Source organism: Callorhinus ursinus, unplaced genomic scaffold (genome assembly GCF_003265705.2).
Source record: "Callorhinus ursinus isolate GAN/ISIS: 27379988/994484 unplaced genomic scaffold, GSC_fseal_2.0 scaffold54, whole genome shotgun sequence".
Lineage (NCBI taxonomy): Eukaryota > Metazoa > Chordata > Mammalia > Carnivora > Otariidae > Callorhinus > Callorhinus ursinus.
The window spans coordinates 7,097,965-7,111,404 of record NW_027397116.1 but is presented as its reverse complement, the minus strand read 5'-3'; the positions used below and the strand labels follow the sequence as shown (position 1 = coordinate 7,111,404).

Here is a 13,440-nt window from a genome sequence, read left to right as displayed (position 1 = left end):
GGATTTTTTTGTTGTGGTTGTTATTTGCTCATCTTACTGACCTAACTGAACCACCCATTTATTTGAAAATTGTGGCACAAGAAGCAGTGTCACTGTGTTCAAATATGTGTACATGAATTCCCTGCATTATGCATATCATAATTGCAAATGCGCTGATGCAGCTGATGGCAGTAGAACACAGGCAAGAACCAGGGCTCTGGACTCGGCCTGCAGATTTCCAACCTTAGACTCACTACTTTGTAGGTATAGAATCCCCTTAGCCTCTGTGCTTGATGATAATAATAGTACCTGTCTTACAGAGTTGTGATGATTGAATTAGTCAATTCATATGAAGTACTTAGAAGTGTGTCTGGCATAAGACAGGCTTCTTGCTGTTATTAAATAGTCTTTATACTCCTTACGCCATGGTCACTCCAAACAGCAGAAAGGCCCTACTGGGCCAGGCCTGCCCCTGGGAGACTCAGGTAGCTCACTGCTTCTTCCCTACCAGCTGTCTTCATTTTTTGCTCAGTGGTGGACATGCTGTGTTTTCCTCTTTCTTTTTCATAGATTATTTAAACTTAACATTAAACATACTGCTTAATGTTTTTCTACTGGTTTTTGTACTTTTGTGTGTGTCTCTCTCTCTCTCTCTCTCTCTCTATATATATATATATATATATAGTACATTTGAGGTGAAGTAAGATTTAAGTGCTATTCATAACATTTTAAAGAAGGAGGGATTCAGTGGGAAGTCAAAGAAAAATGCATTTAAGATTCTGAACAATTTTTATTACATACACACATATGCACCACAGTGAGGTTGGGTTATTTTTAAAAAAATAATTGTAAAAGGAAAAACTAGATAATTTTAGGATCAGAAAGGAAAAACATGGAGATAATAGGTACAAAAATTGTTAATCCTTATTGATTTTGTTTAATATGTGATAAAATTTCTGATTTAATATCATACAATATATGTTGATAGAACCCTTATCTCTGAGGTTATATGCAACCAGCGTAGCTTTGTAAAACAACACTATTCTCTATATTTGGGTAGGTGGGAAGCTATTCATTGTGGTTTTATTTTGATGAGTGGTATTTTATTATAATAAACTTAGTTTTAAAAAACAATTGTTTTAATAATATATGTTTTCCAGACTGTTTTTGGATAGTGTACCTAGCTTGATCAAGTCAAAGATGGTACTTCTCATACCAAACCTGATCTCCAAATTATTAATAAAAATGTTAAATATTGGAGTATCAAGAAAACTATCAAAAATTTTACAGCCTAATGAGGGAGATACAGAAATAAGGTGCTTTAATACAGTATATTGTGGAAGTGTATACAAGGTACAATGTGAGCAGTGAGGAAAGACAAGTAAATCTTTGGGGGAGTTAGGGACTGCTTCTTAGAAGAGAGAACTCTCCAACTGAGGTTTTTTTTTTTTAAGATTTTGTATTTATTTGATAGAGAGATAGCAAGAGAGGAACACAAGCAGGGACAGAGGGAGAGGGAGAAGCAGGTTTCTCATGGAGCAGGGAGCCCGATGTGGGGCTCGATCCCAGGACCCTGAGATCATGACCTAAGCCGAAGGCAGGCGCTTAATGGCTGAGGCACCCAGGCGCCCCTCTCCAACCGAGTTTTAAAGAATGAGTAAAAATATGACTGATAAACACACTCATGCAAGAAAGGAAGGGCACATCAGAATCTCTCAGGATATACTAGTTTAGTATGCACTACAATTCCCGAGGATTATTGAATTAGATACAGAGAATAACATGATTGAATGTGCATTTCAGAAAGCTTATGCTGATAACGCGGTGGAGGGCAGGCCAGTCTGAAGGCCAGGAGAACACAAGGTGGCTAAATAGATCCAAGAGAATGATGGCGATTGACACACACACTGTTTCCAGATTTAGGGAACACAAAGATGAATAAAGTTTATACTGAAGGCCATGATAATCAACTGCAAGCGTTAGCTGTGAAAACAAATTGTTGGTTTTCTAGGCATCAGTGGAAATAGATTGCCTTCTTCATGGAAAAAATAAATTAACTTTGGTTGGATAGGAAGAACTAGACAAAAAGTTCACTACCCATCCTACTGTTGGGGTCAGATACAGCGGGGTGGCCTTGGGGACATCCGTGAATCCTCACTCTGTACAGTAAGACTCTCAGGCATAAGAAAGTTTCCTTATTTAATTTTATGTATTTATACCACACATGATTCTACAGAGTGTATGAGAAAAGTTAGGGGAAATGTGGGCAGTAAAATAGTAACTTTAAATCAGTTTCTGATTGTTGACAATATAGTTACTGTAATAAACCGTTGGTTCAAATCTTGTATCCTGAAAAAATTATTAATAATGCTAGATTATCCTGTCTTCTTGTTTTATTAACATGTGGGGAGTGTCTATCATGCAGAATGTAAGCAAATTCATAGTACTACATTCTGTCTCTCTGTTAATGTCAGTCCTGAAACTCATTTCCTTCTGATATATTTCTGTATAATGTGAGAAATCATAATGGAGAAAGGTATAATTTTTCCCATTTGTACTGTTGTGCTTCAAAAGTATATACAGTAGTAATACTACTAAAATAGTTGGCATTTATATCACACTTGACAGTTTTTAAAAATTGCCATTATTAATACATCATAATGTTTTATTTTCAGATAGTGTTTAAATTATAAGGTTGTTTTCATGCACAGTATCTCTTTTGAGCCTTGTAATAGGTAAAACAAGAAATTATTATTCTCATTTCAAATTTAAAAAAAAAAACAAAACTAAAATTCAAAGAGATTCTAGCTACCATAAAATCGAGTTGGGACTAGAACCCAGATCCTTTGACTTAGTCACCTTTCTACCAGGATGGGATTCCTTTTTCGGCCACTAGATGGTGACAATTTGTTAAGACAAAACTGATAAAATTTAGGGTTTAACTTTGATCTAGGACATATAGAACCTGACAAATGATATAACCAGATTATAAGAATTTTGATAATATGAGCATTTTGTCAGAATTTTGAAGCAGGGAGAATCAAGTACTCCTGGAATTACACCTGATGTTCTAAATACCCATCATGAGAGAGATAGTTAAGGGAATTATGGTCTATTAATACAATTGAATGTTATGTAATGATCAAATACTGTATGTACACATATAAGGAACTTTATGAGTGTGTGTTCGATGAATAAAATTATGGATTTTGTAATTCTGTTGAAAGACTTTATTCAGTATGATATTGAAGAAAAAGTAAGGTACAAAAATTATACATGTTGAGTGTTTAACTATTAAAATGAACATTTAAAAACATGTCAGAATTATGTATGAGTAGTGAAATTTTGGATGACTCGTTTTATTTCTGTCTGTATGGTGAAAACACTTTATACACTGGATATATATCAGTGTATTAATTTTATATTTAAAATAAAAATGAAGGGATGATTGGAATGACCAAGATGAAGATTAGCACCAAAATTTCCAGGCTCCCTTTGTCCTGACCTTATACAAGTTTCTTCTGAAGCTCTTTCTTGGCCTAAAACTTGAGAATGATAGCAGATTCCTACTTTCTTTTCCACATATGTACGCCTTCATTAAACAACTTGTGTTTCTTCAACAGCAATTAGAACTTTAAAGGCTGGGAACTCCTGTTCCAACAGCTTTTTCTGGAATATGATAAGTATTTTGTTTACCCTGTAAATATCAGAGAAAATAGACAAAGATATATTCCCAAACCTTTTGAGACTTTATCACAGTTCAGTCTGAATAACTATAAAACATAAGTTAAATGGAAGAACTGTTGAAATTTGAAGGGAGGGTAGATTTTATTACATTCTAAAAATCCTGATGTAGACTTGAATTTGTAAGTATTTTTTTTCCTCTGGATTTTGCTTTCAGATAGATTAGTTTTCCCAGTACATAGTTTTTTTATACATTGTTTCTGTTTTATTTTATTTAAAGAGTTCATAAAAGCTAAGTTTATTATTTTTTTAACATGTTTTATTCAGCTTGTTAATCTTAAATATATGTTGAAATGTTAACTCTTGACGTTTTAATACTTTGCCAGCAACTATAAATATACATTATAACCATTACCTACAATGAGTTTACTCTTTGGTATTTACTTACTGAACAGTATATTTTATATTGCATTTTAGACATTTAGATGGAAATTGAATTCAAATAACTAGTCTTTTGTGTTAAATTTCCTTCTATTAGAAAAAAATATACAAAGTCCCTTTTCATAGTAAGTTGTGATGCTAAAGGTGATTGTATTATCAAAGTTGACTGGTGAGAAGTTGCATTACCTCACAAGATTATAATTGGGTAAGGGACTTATATTAAATCTTCAAATAATAAGATTTCAATGAGTACATTTATTTTCACTGTAAATTATGAATATTGAACATGAGGGTCAATGTCTGCAGGATGCATTTATGTTTGTTCGTAATGACATCTCAGATGTGGGAAAATGTTTTCTTTCTTTCTTTTGGTTTTGTTCTTGTTAGGCTGGTTTCATTCAGGGGGCTCTGAAACCACACCAAGTTATTAGGTTACCCTGGTCAATAAAAATGAAATGTTGAAGGGGAAGATTTAATCTGTAAAATTTTCTCAATATGGATGGTTTTAAAATAATTTTTTAAGTTATTTGTGCTTGCTAATCTGTTTCATTCACCTTTTACCTTGTGATCTTTAAATCTCTATCATATTAAAAGATCACATTTAATGATCCTCGCCTCAACATCTCTTTATGAAATGTTTTCATTTTGCTCCATTTATGAATTGTGAAGCTTTTTTCAATTATTGGTGCAGCTTAGATTACCAGAACTTCATTGTCCAATATGATAGTCCTTAGCACATGTGACTATTTAAACTTAAATTTGAACTAGCTAAAATTAAATAAAATTAAACATTTAGTTCCTTAGTCACACTGGTCATATTTAATATATTCCTTAGGTACATTTGGCAAAAATATAATTCAAGCTCTTGAATTTCTCCAAAAAATAAAAACATTGTTCCTACAGCCTTGGTATCTATAACACATGGATTTCTTTTAAATCGTGACCATATTTTCACTTTCTGTTCTTACCCATTTTACCTAATCCTGAATTGTCTGCCTTGCAGCTATTGATACTTTTCTAAGACTATGATTCTCATACATTTGATTTATAGGTAGAAGAGCTTTTAAAAATTAGACATATACTTTGAGATTGTGTTAAAGGGTCTGGGGCTGACTTTATTTTTTATTTTCTTTTTTCTTTTTCTTTTTTTTTTTTTTTTTTAAGGAGCCGGATTTAGGAATCATTAGCCTGGGGCACACTAACCATTCACCCCTGCTTTTTCTAAACTTTACTGTTATATCCAGTCAGATCACCAAAGAGCCACGTTCCCTGATGATATAAATTTGTCCCCTTGCAGAAATATTCTTACAGAACCACAACCAATGTTTATTCATTTATTCGATAAAATACTTACTAAGTGCCTGCTATATGCCAGGCACTGTTCTAAGCATGGGGACGGTACCTCAGTGAATAAAACAGACAAAAATTCCTGTATGAACCTTATAGACTACTGAACGTTGTCTTTCTGTCCCAGACTTACATAAAAGATTCAAGAACAGAAGATGCTGTATGTAAAAATGTCTGGTTTTGAGTTTTATGTTTAATAAAGATCTCCTTGATAAATTCCACCCAGGAATTCAATGCTGGTAGAAGCTTCTAGTAGGATTTGGCATGATTCCTTCTGTTAAAGAATGTTGTCTTGCTACAGGGAAGCAGTTAGAAGACCAGCCGCACCCCTAATTGCTGCTGCCTCCTCATATTATGGTCTGTGTCTCTCTTTTGTTCCTGATCTCTCGTTCTTCCAGCAACCCCATCTCTCCCTCCCTCACATTTTCCCCTCATTTTAGAGATGTAGTTTTATTGTGAACATTGTGTTTGGTTATAAGCAACCTAGAATTCATTTTGTAAGTAAATTGGAAAAAGAGGGGAGATCTAAAGCGATGAAGGAAGTAAGCGTTTGCTAAGATTGGTTCTGTGAACTTGAAGGAAGGCTGCAATTGTATTCTGGGAGATAGGGATTCTTATTCTTAAACTGAAAGTAGGCTTCTGTATTTACAGTAACCCCGTAAACTTTGAAAGTCCTTGCTCTTTGACTTTTACAAGTGATTATTAAAGCATTTGTATATAATAGATTTAAAAACTTGGTGGAAACCCTGGGGCATCTGGGTGGCTCATTTGGTTAAGTGTCTGCCTTCGGCTCAGGTCATGATCCCCGGGTCCTGGATCAAGCCCCACACCACCTCCCTGCTCAATGGGGAGTCTGGTTCTCCCTCTCCCTCTGCCGCTCCCCCTGCTTATGCTCCCTCTCCCTCTTTCTCTCTTTCTCTCTCAAAATCTTAACAACAACAACTTGGTGGAAACCCTAAAGATCGTCTAGTCCAACTATCTAATCTTACAGGAAATGAGATCCTGGGTTTTAAATAATTTACCTCAAGGCAACCGCTAGAGTATCACTGGTAGGATTAAAATTCAGTTTCCCTTTATTTCACTGTGGTCCTCTTTCCACCAGACTTTAAATTAGAAAATGTTTTGTGTGCCTTTAAATATGATAAATTTAGGAGATGATGTAAAACTTTGTATTACTTTCATCCTATAATATATGGTTTCTAAGAATTCAGCTAAACAGACTTTTATTGAATTGCCACCGTGTACTAGCAGGTGTACTCACCACTGGGCACAGAAGATGAGGAAGCCAACTCCTCAGCACATGCGTACCAGAGAGTGGGGACACTTTGCTGAGCTCCTCATAAGCCTGCAACCACAGTGTGCTGATGGAAGAAAGAACTGTTTCTTACCCTCAAGGATTTCAAAATCCAGAGAACTAACTTACAGTTGCTAAATTAAAACTTGATAGGAATTCTGTTTCAGAGTGTTTGCTTTATAACCCATGTACTGTATCACATAGAAAAACTTGAGAAGAAAAAGAGGAGTCTATAACTAGAACTGTAGCAAAACCCAGTAAGTTTCTCATTCTATTTACTTAGAATGAGAGTTTACCAGAAACACTCATCATCTGCAGCAAGCTCTGCTATCCTAATGGGGCATGTCCTGTTGATCAGTGTACACATTAACAGGTAATGTAGTCCAGTGGTTTTAAACTTTTTGGAAATCTGATGCACATATGCAACTTTCACACACTCAATTTTAAGATGTGTATGCTGCCTCCTCCCCTGCCAAGCACATTCATGATCTCTCATCAGACATATCTGTGTCTGTGGCTGGTGTGGGGGGTTATTTTGAAAGAGACTTTCAAGTGGTTCTTATCCATGGTGAACTTCTGCTACTGATGAGACCGTATTATTTCTTTCTAGTATGTTGAAAACCACAGATGTAATATTTATCATGTACTGTCATTATTTGCATCTTATGTACTTCTTAAAAATCTAAACTTCACAAGCCTAGTAATCTTCATTCATACATTGTATCCTGGGTCCAAAATAATATCGGCCTGCCCAGTAATATTATTAGACATTATTAAATAAATAAATAAAATATAAAAATAAAAAAATTTTTAATTTTTTTATTGTGTTAATCACCATATATTACATCATTAGTTTTTGATGTAGTGTTCCATGATTCATTGTTTGTGCATAACACCCAGTGCTCCATGCAGAATGTGCCCTCTTTAATACCCATCACCAGGCTAACCCATCCCCCTACCCTCCTCCCCTCTAGAACCCTCAGTTTGTTTTTCAGAGTCCATCGTCTCTCATGGTTCCTCTCCCCTAAAAATAAAAAAAATAAAAAAATTTAAAAGCAGTTCTATTTTAATAAATACTGGAGGATAGTAGAGAGTACATTAAGGTCTGTTGCAAGCAATCTGGATTCCAAAAGTCCTAGCTTTACAGCTACAGTTAGGGGCGCATCCTTAAGGAGATCACCTAATCTTGGGCCTTGGTTCACTTCATCCGTAAAAGGAGATTGTAGTAAATTCAAATTTATCATCTCTAAGGACTCAGCTTTACACTTTGTTAAGTGAAATAAAACAGGAATCTGGAAATGAGATCTGGATTCTACACCAATGTATATTTTTATATTTCCACAAGTGTGTGGCTGTGTGATTTACTTTCTATACTGATTTCTCACAAAATGTAAATAGGACACCTTTTAACCCTCACTCCAACGGAGGAATAGCATTCCAGGTCTCTAGCCTGCAGCTGGGCCACCGCATCATATACCTATCTCCATATTCTGTGATGTCTCTGGTGCTCCCCTCAAGGACAAAGGCCCATGTATATGTGCTGCTGAAGGGAGCACGGAGACCATGCATTTTAGTCTGCATATCTCCAGTGGCTAGTACGGTCTTCGGGCACATAAAAGACAATAAAAATTTGTTAAATGAGTAAATTATTTTTTGGCTCCTCTGAAAAAGTTTGTATAGGTATGTTTTAATTATGTTTTAATTACACCATCGTAAGTTGGTTTCCAAAACAATATTATAATTCAGAGATATTTTAACTAGCTCATCAAATTTTTGATCATCTTCGCTAAAAGATCACTAAACATCTATTTTATGGCAGGCCCTAGAAATGTAACTCCTCATGGGTCTTGGAGCTTGGCAAGTAAGACAAAAAAGATGTGTGTTACTAATTCTGGTGGCAGTGTGAGGACTCCTATAATACAAGTATAAGCAAGATATAAGTAGACATTAGAAGTTTAACGTGCTATGACTTATATTTTGGAATTATGATAAATATTTTAGTCAATAAGTATGATTTCTTTGTTTAATTCCCAGCTGTTTTTATAACAAGTCTCTTTACCACTGATGACATAGATGAACCAGTGTTACTTACTCATTGCAAGTATTTTTTTAATGAGCTGGAAAGTAGACTAAGTTGCTTTTTAGCACTGTATCTCTCTAAAGGTCTCCAAATACTTTAAAACATGCGTGGAAGCCTGACACAGATGTATCTTGTTCTAAATTATTGTCCCATATATTCTGCCTTTTCTGATAAGTGAATTTTTGCTTCTTTTAGGAGGATTTTCTATGGGAGGGTGCATGGCAATGCATTTAGCATATCGAAATCATCAAGATGTGGCAGGAGTATTTGCTCTTTCTAGTTTTCTGAATAAAACATCTGCTGTTTACCAGGTAAGTTTTTAAAAACAAAACAAAAGAAGCAGTCATGATATAGTCACACATTGAAACTAAAAATTGGTAATTAAGCAATAACAGTTGGTGCACAGAGCACTGCTGGAGATCCATCCCCAATGAGTTAATGTTAAATATTAATTCCAGCTGGTCATTAATGTTCAGGAAATGCCATACAAAGAGTATTGTTAAGCACAGTGTCGAAGGGGAAAGGATAAAAAGAATCTATGTAAGATACATATGTATCCCTTACACATAATAAAAATATGGGTGATTATAGTAAGGTTTGTTTATTATGTCACAAATGTGATCAAAACAAAGACTCACATTCCCGATACCTGTTTCATAGCAACATGCTAATATATGAATACGGTACCTTATAGCTTTGTAACTTCATACCTGAAGTAGAAGCAGCAGGTACAGAAATGAAAACTAGAATGTAATTTTTCCCTTGATTGTCCCTGCCTTCCTCCGTCCTTCCACCCTGCGTGAAGAGGTCTGTCTGACCGAGTCTCACAGTCTCTTCAGGAAGCCCTCTGACCATGTTTGAGACAGTCCTCTATGGAGTCACTGCTGGTCACATACAACTAACTGTAGCTCACGTGGTGCTGCAACCAGCTGAGCCCCCAGCCAGGACCACCAGGTTATACCTTAGACTGCACCACGACTGCCTATTTTCTCCCTTGGAATATTGAAGCTTGGGTAAAATTGCAATTTTTCTGCCCTGTGTGATTTCCCAGAATGATGTTCTTAAACTAATTTCGTAAACATTCCCATTTCTATTTCCTGTTCTCTAGGCTGTTCGGGAAAGTGATGGTGTGCTCCCTGAATTATTTCAGTGCCATGGTGCTGCAGATGAGTTAGTTCTTCATTCTTGGGGTGAAGAGACAAACTCAATGTTAAAATCCCTAGGAGTGAGCACAAAGTTTCATAGTTTCCCGGGTATTTACCATGAGCTAAGCAAACCTGAGCTAGAAAAACTGAAGTCATGGATTCTTACAAAGCTTCCAGGAGAAATGGAAAGGCAAAGTGAATGAATCAAGATTGATTTGTTAATCTGCATGTCATGCCTCTGCGAAAAGTGGTTTTTACTGCCAAATTACAATTTGATAAATGATAATTAAAATATTAATAAATGTGAAGTATACTGACTTATTTAGTAGTTATTGAAATGCTTAATACCACAGAAGTAGCATCGTTCTTATTAATGGTAAATATTAATTTAGACAACCATCTGTGGATTGTTTTTCAGATACATTTGTAAATAATTGGAGATCTTTTTGAGTAATTAAATATTTAAATTTAAAAAATAATGTAAAGTGAGTTTAAGTAAGGGCAGTGAGAAGACATGAAGAGGCTTAATATGGCATTTTATTTAAGTGTCCTATTTTGTTCCCAAATATTTGGGAATATTTTAGGTATGTTTGTTACCAATTTCTAATTTAAATCCATTGTGGTCAGAGAGCATACTCTGTGTTACTATTTTGTCTATGTTCATGAAGGATGTTGGTCTGTAGTGTTTTTGACCCCATAAAATGAATTGGGAGGTGTTTTCTTCTCTTCTATTTCCTGGAAGAAATTGTATAAAATTGGTATTAATTTTTTCTTTAAATGTTTGTTGGAATTCTCTAGTGAAACCATGTGGGCCTGGAGATTTCTGTATACTGTACCCTTTTAGCTCATCACATTCGACCTTCAAGTTCATTATACCACCTCACACTTAGTATAAGGACCTTCCATTTCTCCCTTCCTGGTCTTAATGCTTTTTTTCCCACTTGTAAATATGCTATAAATAGCATGTACCATAAATCTCACAACATATTACCACTATTTTATTTCAAGCCCGTTTTCCTTTAAATCAACTTAAATAATGAGGAAAACATCTTATACATCTACCCGTGTGGTTACCACCTGCTGTGCTCTTCAGTTATTTTTGTGCTGATATGTTTCTGGTATCCTTTTCATTCTGCCTGAGGGACATCATTTAAATAATTCCACTGTAAATGTGCTGTTAATGACTTCATTCAGCTTATATGTCTGAGGAAGCCTGTGTTTTACATTTGTTTTGAAAAGGTACTTTTCACTGAGTATAAAATTCTGGATTAACATTTTTTTCTTCAGTATTTTTTTTTTTAAACATTTTATTTTTTGACAGAGAGAGACACAGCGAGAGAGGGAACACAAGCAGGGGGAGAGGGAGAGGGAGAAGCAGGCTTCCCGTGGAGCAGGGAGCCCGATGCGGGGCTCGATCCCAGGACCCTGGGACCATGACCTGAGCCGAAGGCAGACGCTTAACGACTGAGCCACCCAGGCGCCCCCTCTTGAGTATTTTAAACATGGCATTCCCCTCTCTTCTTGCTAACTTTATTTCATACAGTATATCTGTTGTTATTATCTTTGTTTTTCTGTATCTAATGTTGTATTTTGTTTTGTTTTGTTTTTACTCCTGATGTTTTTAAGAGTTTATCACTGATTTTGAGCAATTTGATTATGATACATATTGGTCTGGGGGTTCATGTTTCTTATCCTTGTGGTTTCCACTCATCTTGGGTGGTTCTTCCTCGGGTTTCGGGTAGTCTACTCGCACACGTGTGGCATAGGGACTCTGCTGAATAATCCAGGTCGACCATGTCTGGTGTCTGGAGCTCTCCTGTGCAGCTCGTTCTTCTCTGGTACGCCATCCTACAAACTCTAGCCACCCCATCTACTCAGATTCTTAGCTCTGCTTCCCGACACAGGAGTTCTCCAAGCTCTGCATGAAGTGCTCCTCTCAGCTCTGTGGCTGGGGAGTTCTCAAAATGGCAATAAGCTGGGGCAGTCATAAGGCTCACCTTGTTTCCTTCCCCTTCTGTCAGAGACCACTGACCTTTATTGCCTGATGCCGAGTACTTTGAAAAACTCTGTTTCCAGGATTTTGCCTTCTTTGTTGTTGTTTCAGATGAAAGAATAAATTCATTTCCTGTATTACCTCAATGGCTGGAAGCTACACTAAATTATCCTTTGAAGTTTAATTTTTTTAATTCTTTTATATCTAGTTTTTCCAGTGCTCTTCATTCCTTAATGTAGTTTCAGATTTCCACATGATATCATTTTCCTTCTGCCTGAAATACTTTCACATTTATGATAGTGCGGGTCTGCCGCTCTTAAATTCTTTCAACTTTCGTATGTCTGAAAAAGTCTTATTTTTGCCTTCATTTTTAAAAGATACATAGAATTCTAGGTTGACAGGGTATTTTTTTTTCCTTTCATTACTTTTAAGATCTTACACTACTGTCTTCTAGTTTGCATTTTTCTCTGCTGCTTTTCTAATCTTTTTTTTTTCTTCCTCTGACTGTGCTTACAATTTTCTCTATCTTTAGTTTTAAGCAGTTTGATATTATGATGTGCTTTGGTGTTGTTTTCTCCATTTTTCTTATGCCAGGTGTTTGTTGAGTTTCTGCTTTTTAGATTGTGGGTTTATAGTTTTCATCAAATTTAGATTCATTTTGGCCACTGCATTTTCAAGTATTTGTTTGCCTCTTCCTCTTCTCTTTTTTGGGGGACTCCAGACTTACTGGTGCTTATTCCTTTTTTTTTCCCCCTTTTCTTTTTTTTTTTTTTTCATTCTTCTGCCCTGCATTTCATTTTGGATAGTTTCTATTGCTTATCAAGTTCATTGATCTTCTGCAATGTTTGTCATTAATCCTACCCACTTTATTTTTTATCTCAGATACTGCACATCTCTATAAGTTCTGTTTTTATTTGTTGCATTTTATATTTAATATGCTTATTCTCCTCCTTGAATATATGGGATTTAGTTAAATAGCAACTATAATATTCTTCTTTATTCGGTCTGTCATTTGTTAGTTTGTTTCTATTGATTAATTTCTCTTTCTACTAAGGATGATATTTTCTTGCCTCCTTCGTAGGCCTCATGATTTTTTGTTAGATCTCAAGCACTGTGAGTTCTACCTCATTAAGCACTGGGCTATTTGCATTTCTATAAATAGGAGCTTTGTCACTGAATGCAATTAAATTACCTGGAAGGTACTTAGAAAGAGTTTGAGCCTTTCAGTCTTCCTTTTAAGCTTTCTTAGGAGGTTCCAGAGCCCTCTTTCTCCAGGACTGATTTTGCCCCACTCCTCAAGCAGCGCATTGTGGGTAGTCCAGCAGACACTTGCTGGACTGTGAGGTTCACAGGCTGGCTAGTGTAACACAAACGTCCCAGCCCTCCATGAGCCCCAGTGATTGTTTCCTCTGTTCCTCGTGGGTCACCCTCCCCTCAGACACCTCTCTCTGATGGTTAGTGCTGGAGTTGGTGTTGG

The 13,440-nt window shown here is 35.9% G+C and overlaps 1 protein-coding gene across 1 annotated transcript in view; it reads left to right on the top strand.

Annotated features, from left to right (window-relative positions):
- The window catches only part of LYPLAL1 (lysophospholipase like 1), a 35,042-nt gene extending 24,755 nt beyond the window's left edge, over positions 1–10,287 (top strand). Inside the window, exons 4-5 of the mRNA XM_025892084.2 lie at positions 9,021–9,136; positions 9,934–10,287. Of these exons, the coding sequence (XP_025747869.1) occupies positions 9,021–9,136; positions 9,934–10,173 (356 nt within the window). The 3' untranslated portion in view covers positions 10,174–10,287. The remainder of the gene's footprint in view (positions 1–9,020; positions 9,137–9,933) is intronic.
- Positions 10,288–13,440: the final 3,153 nt, after the last annotated feature.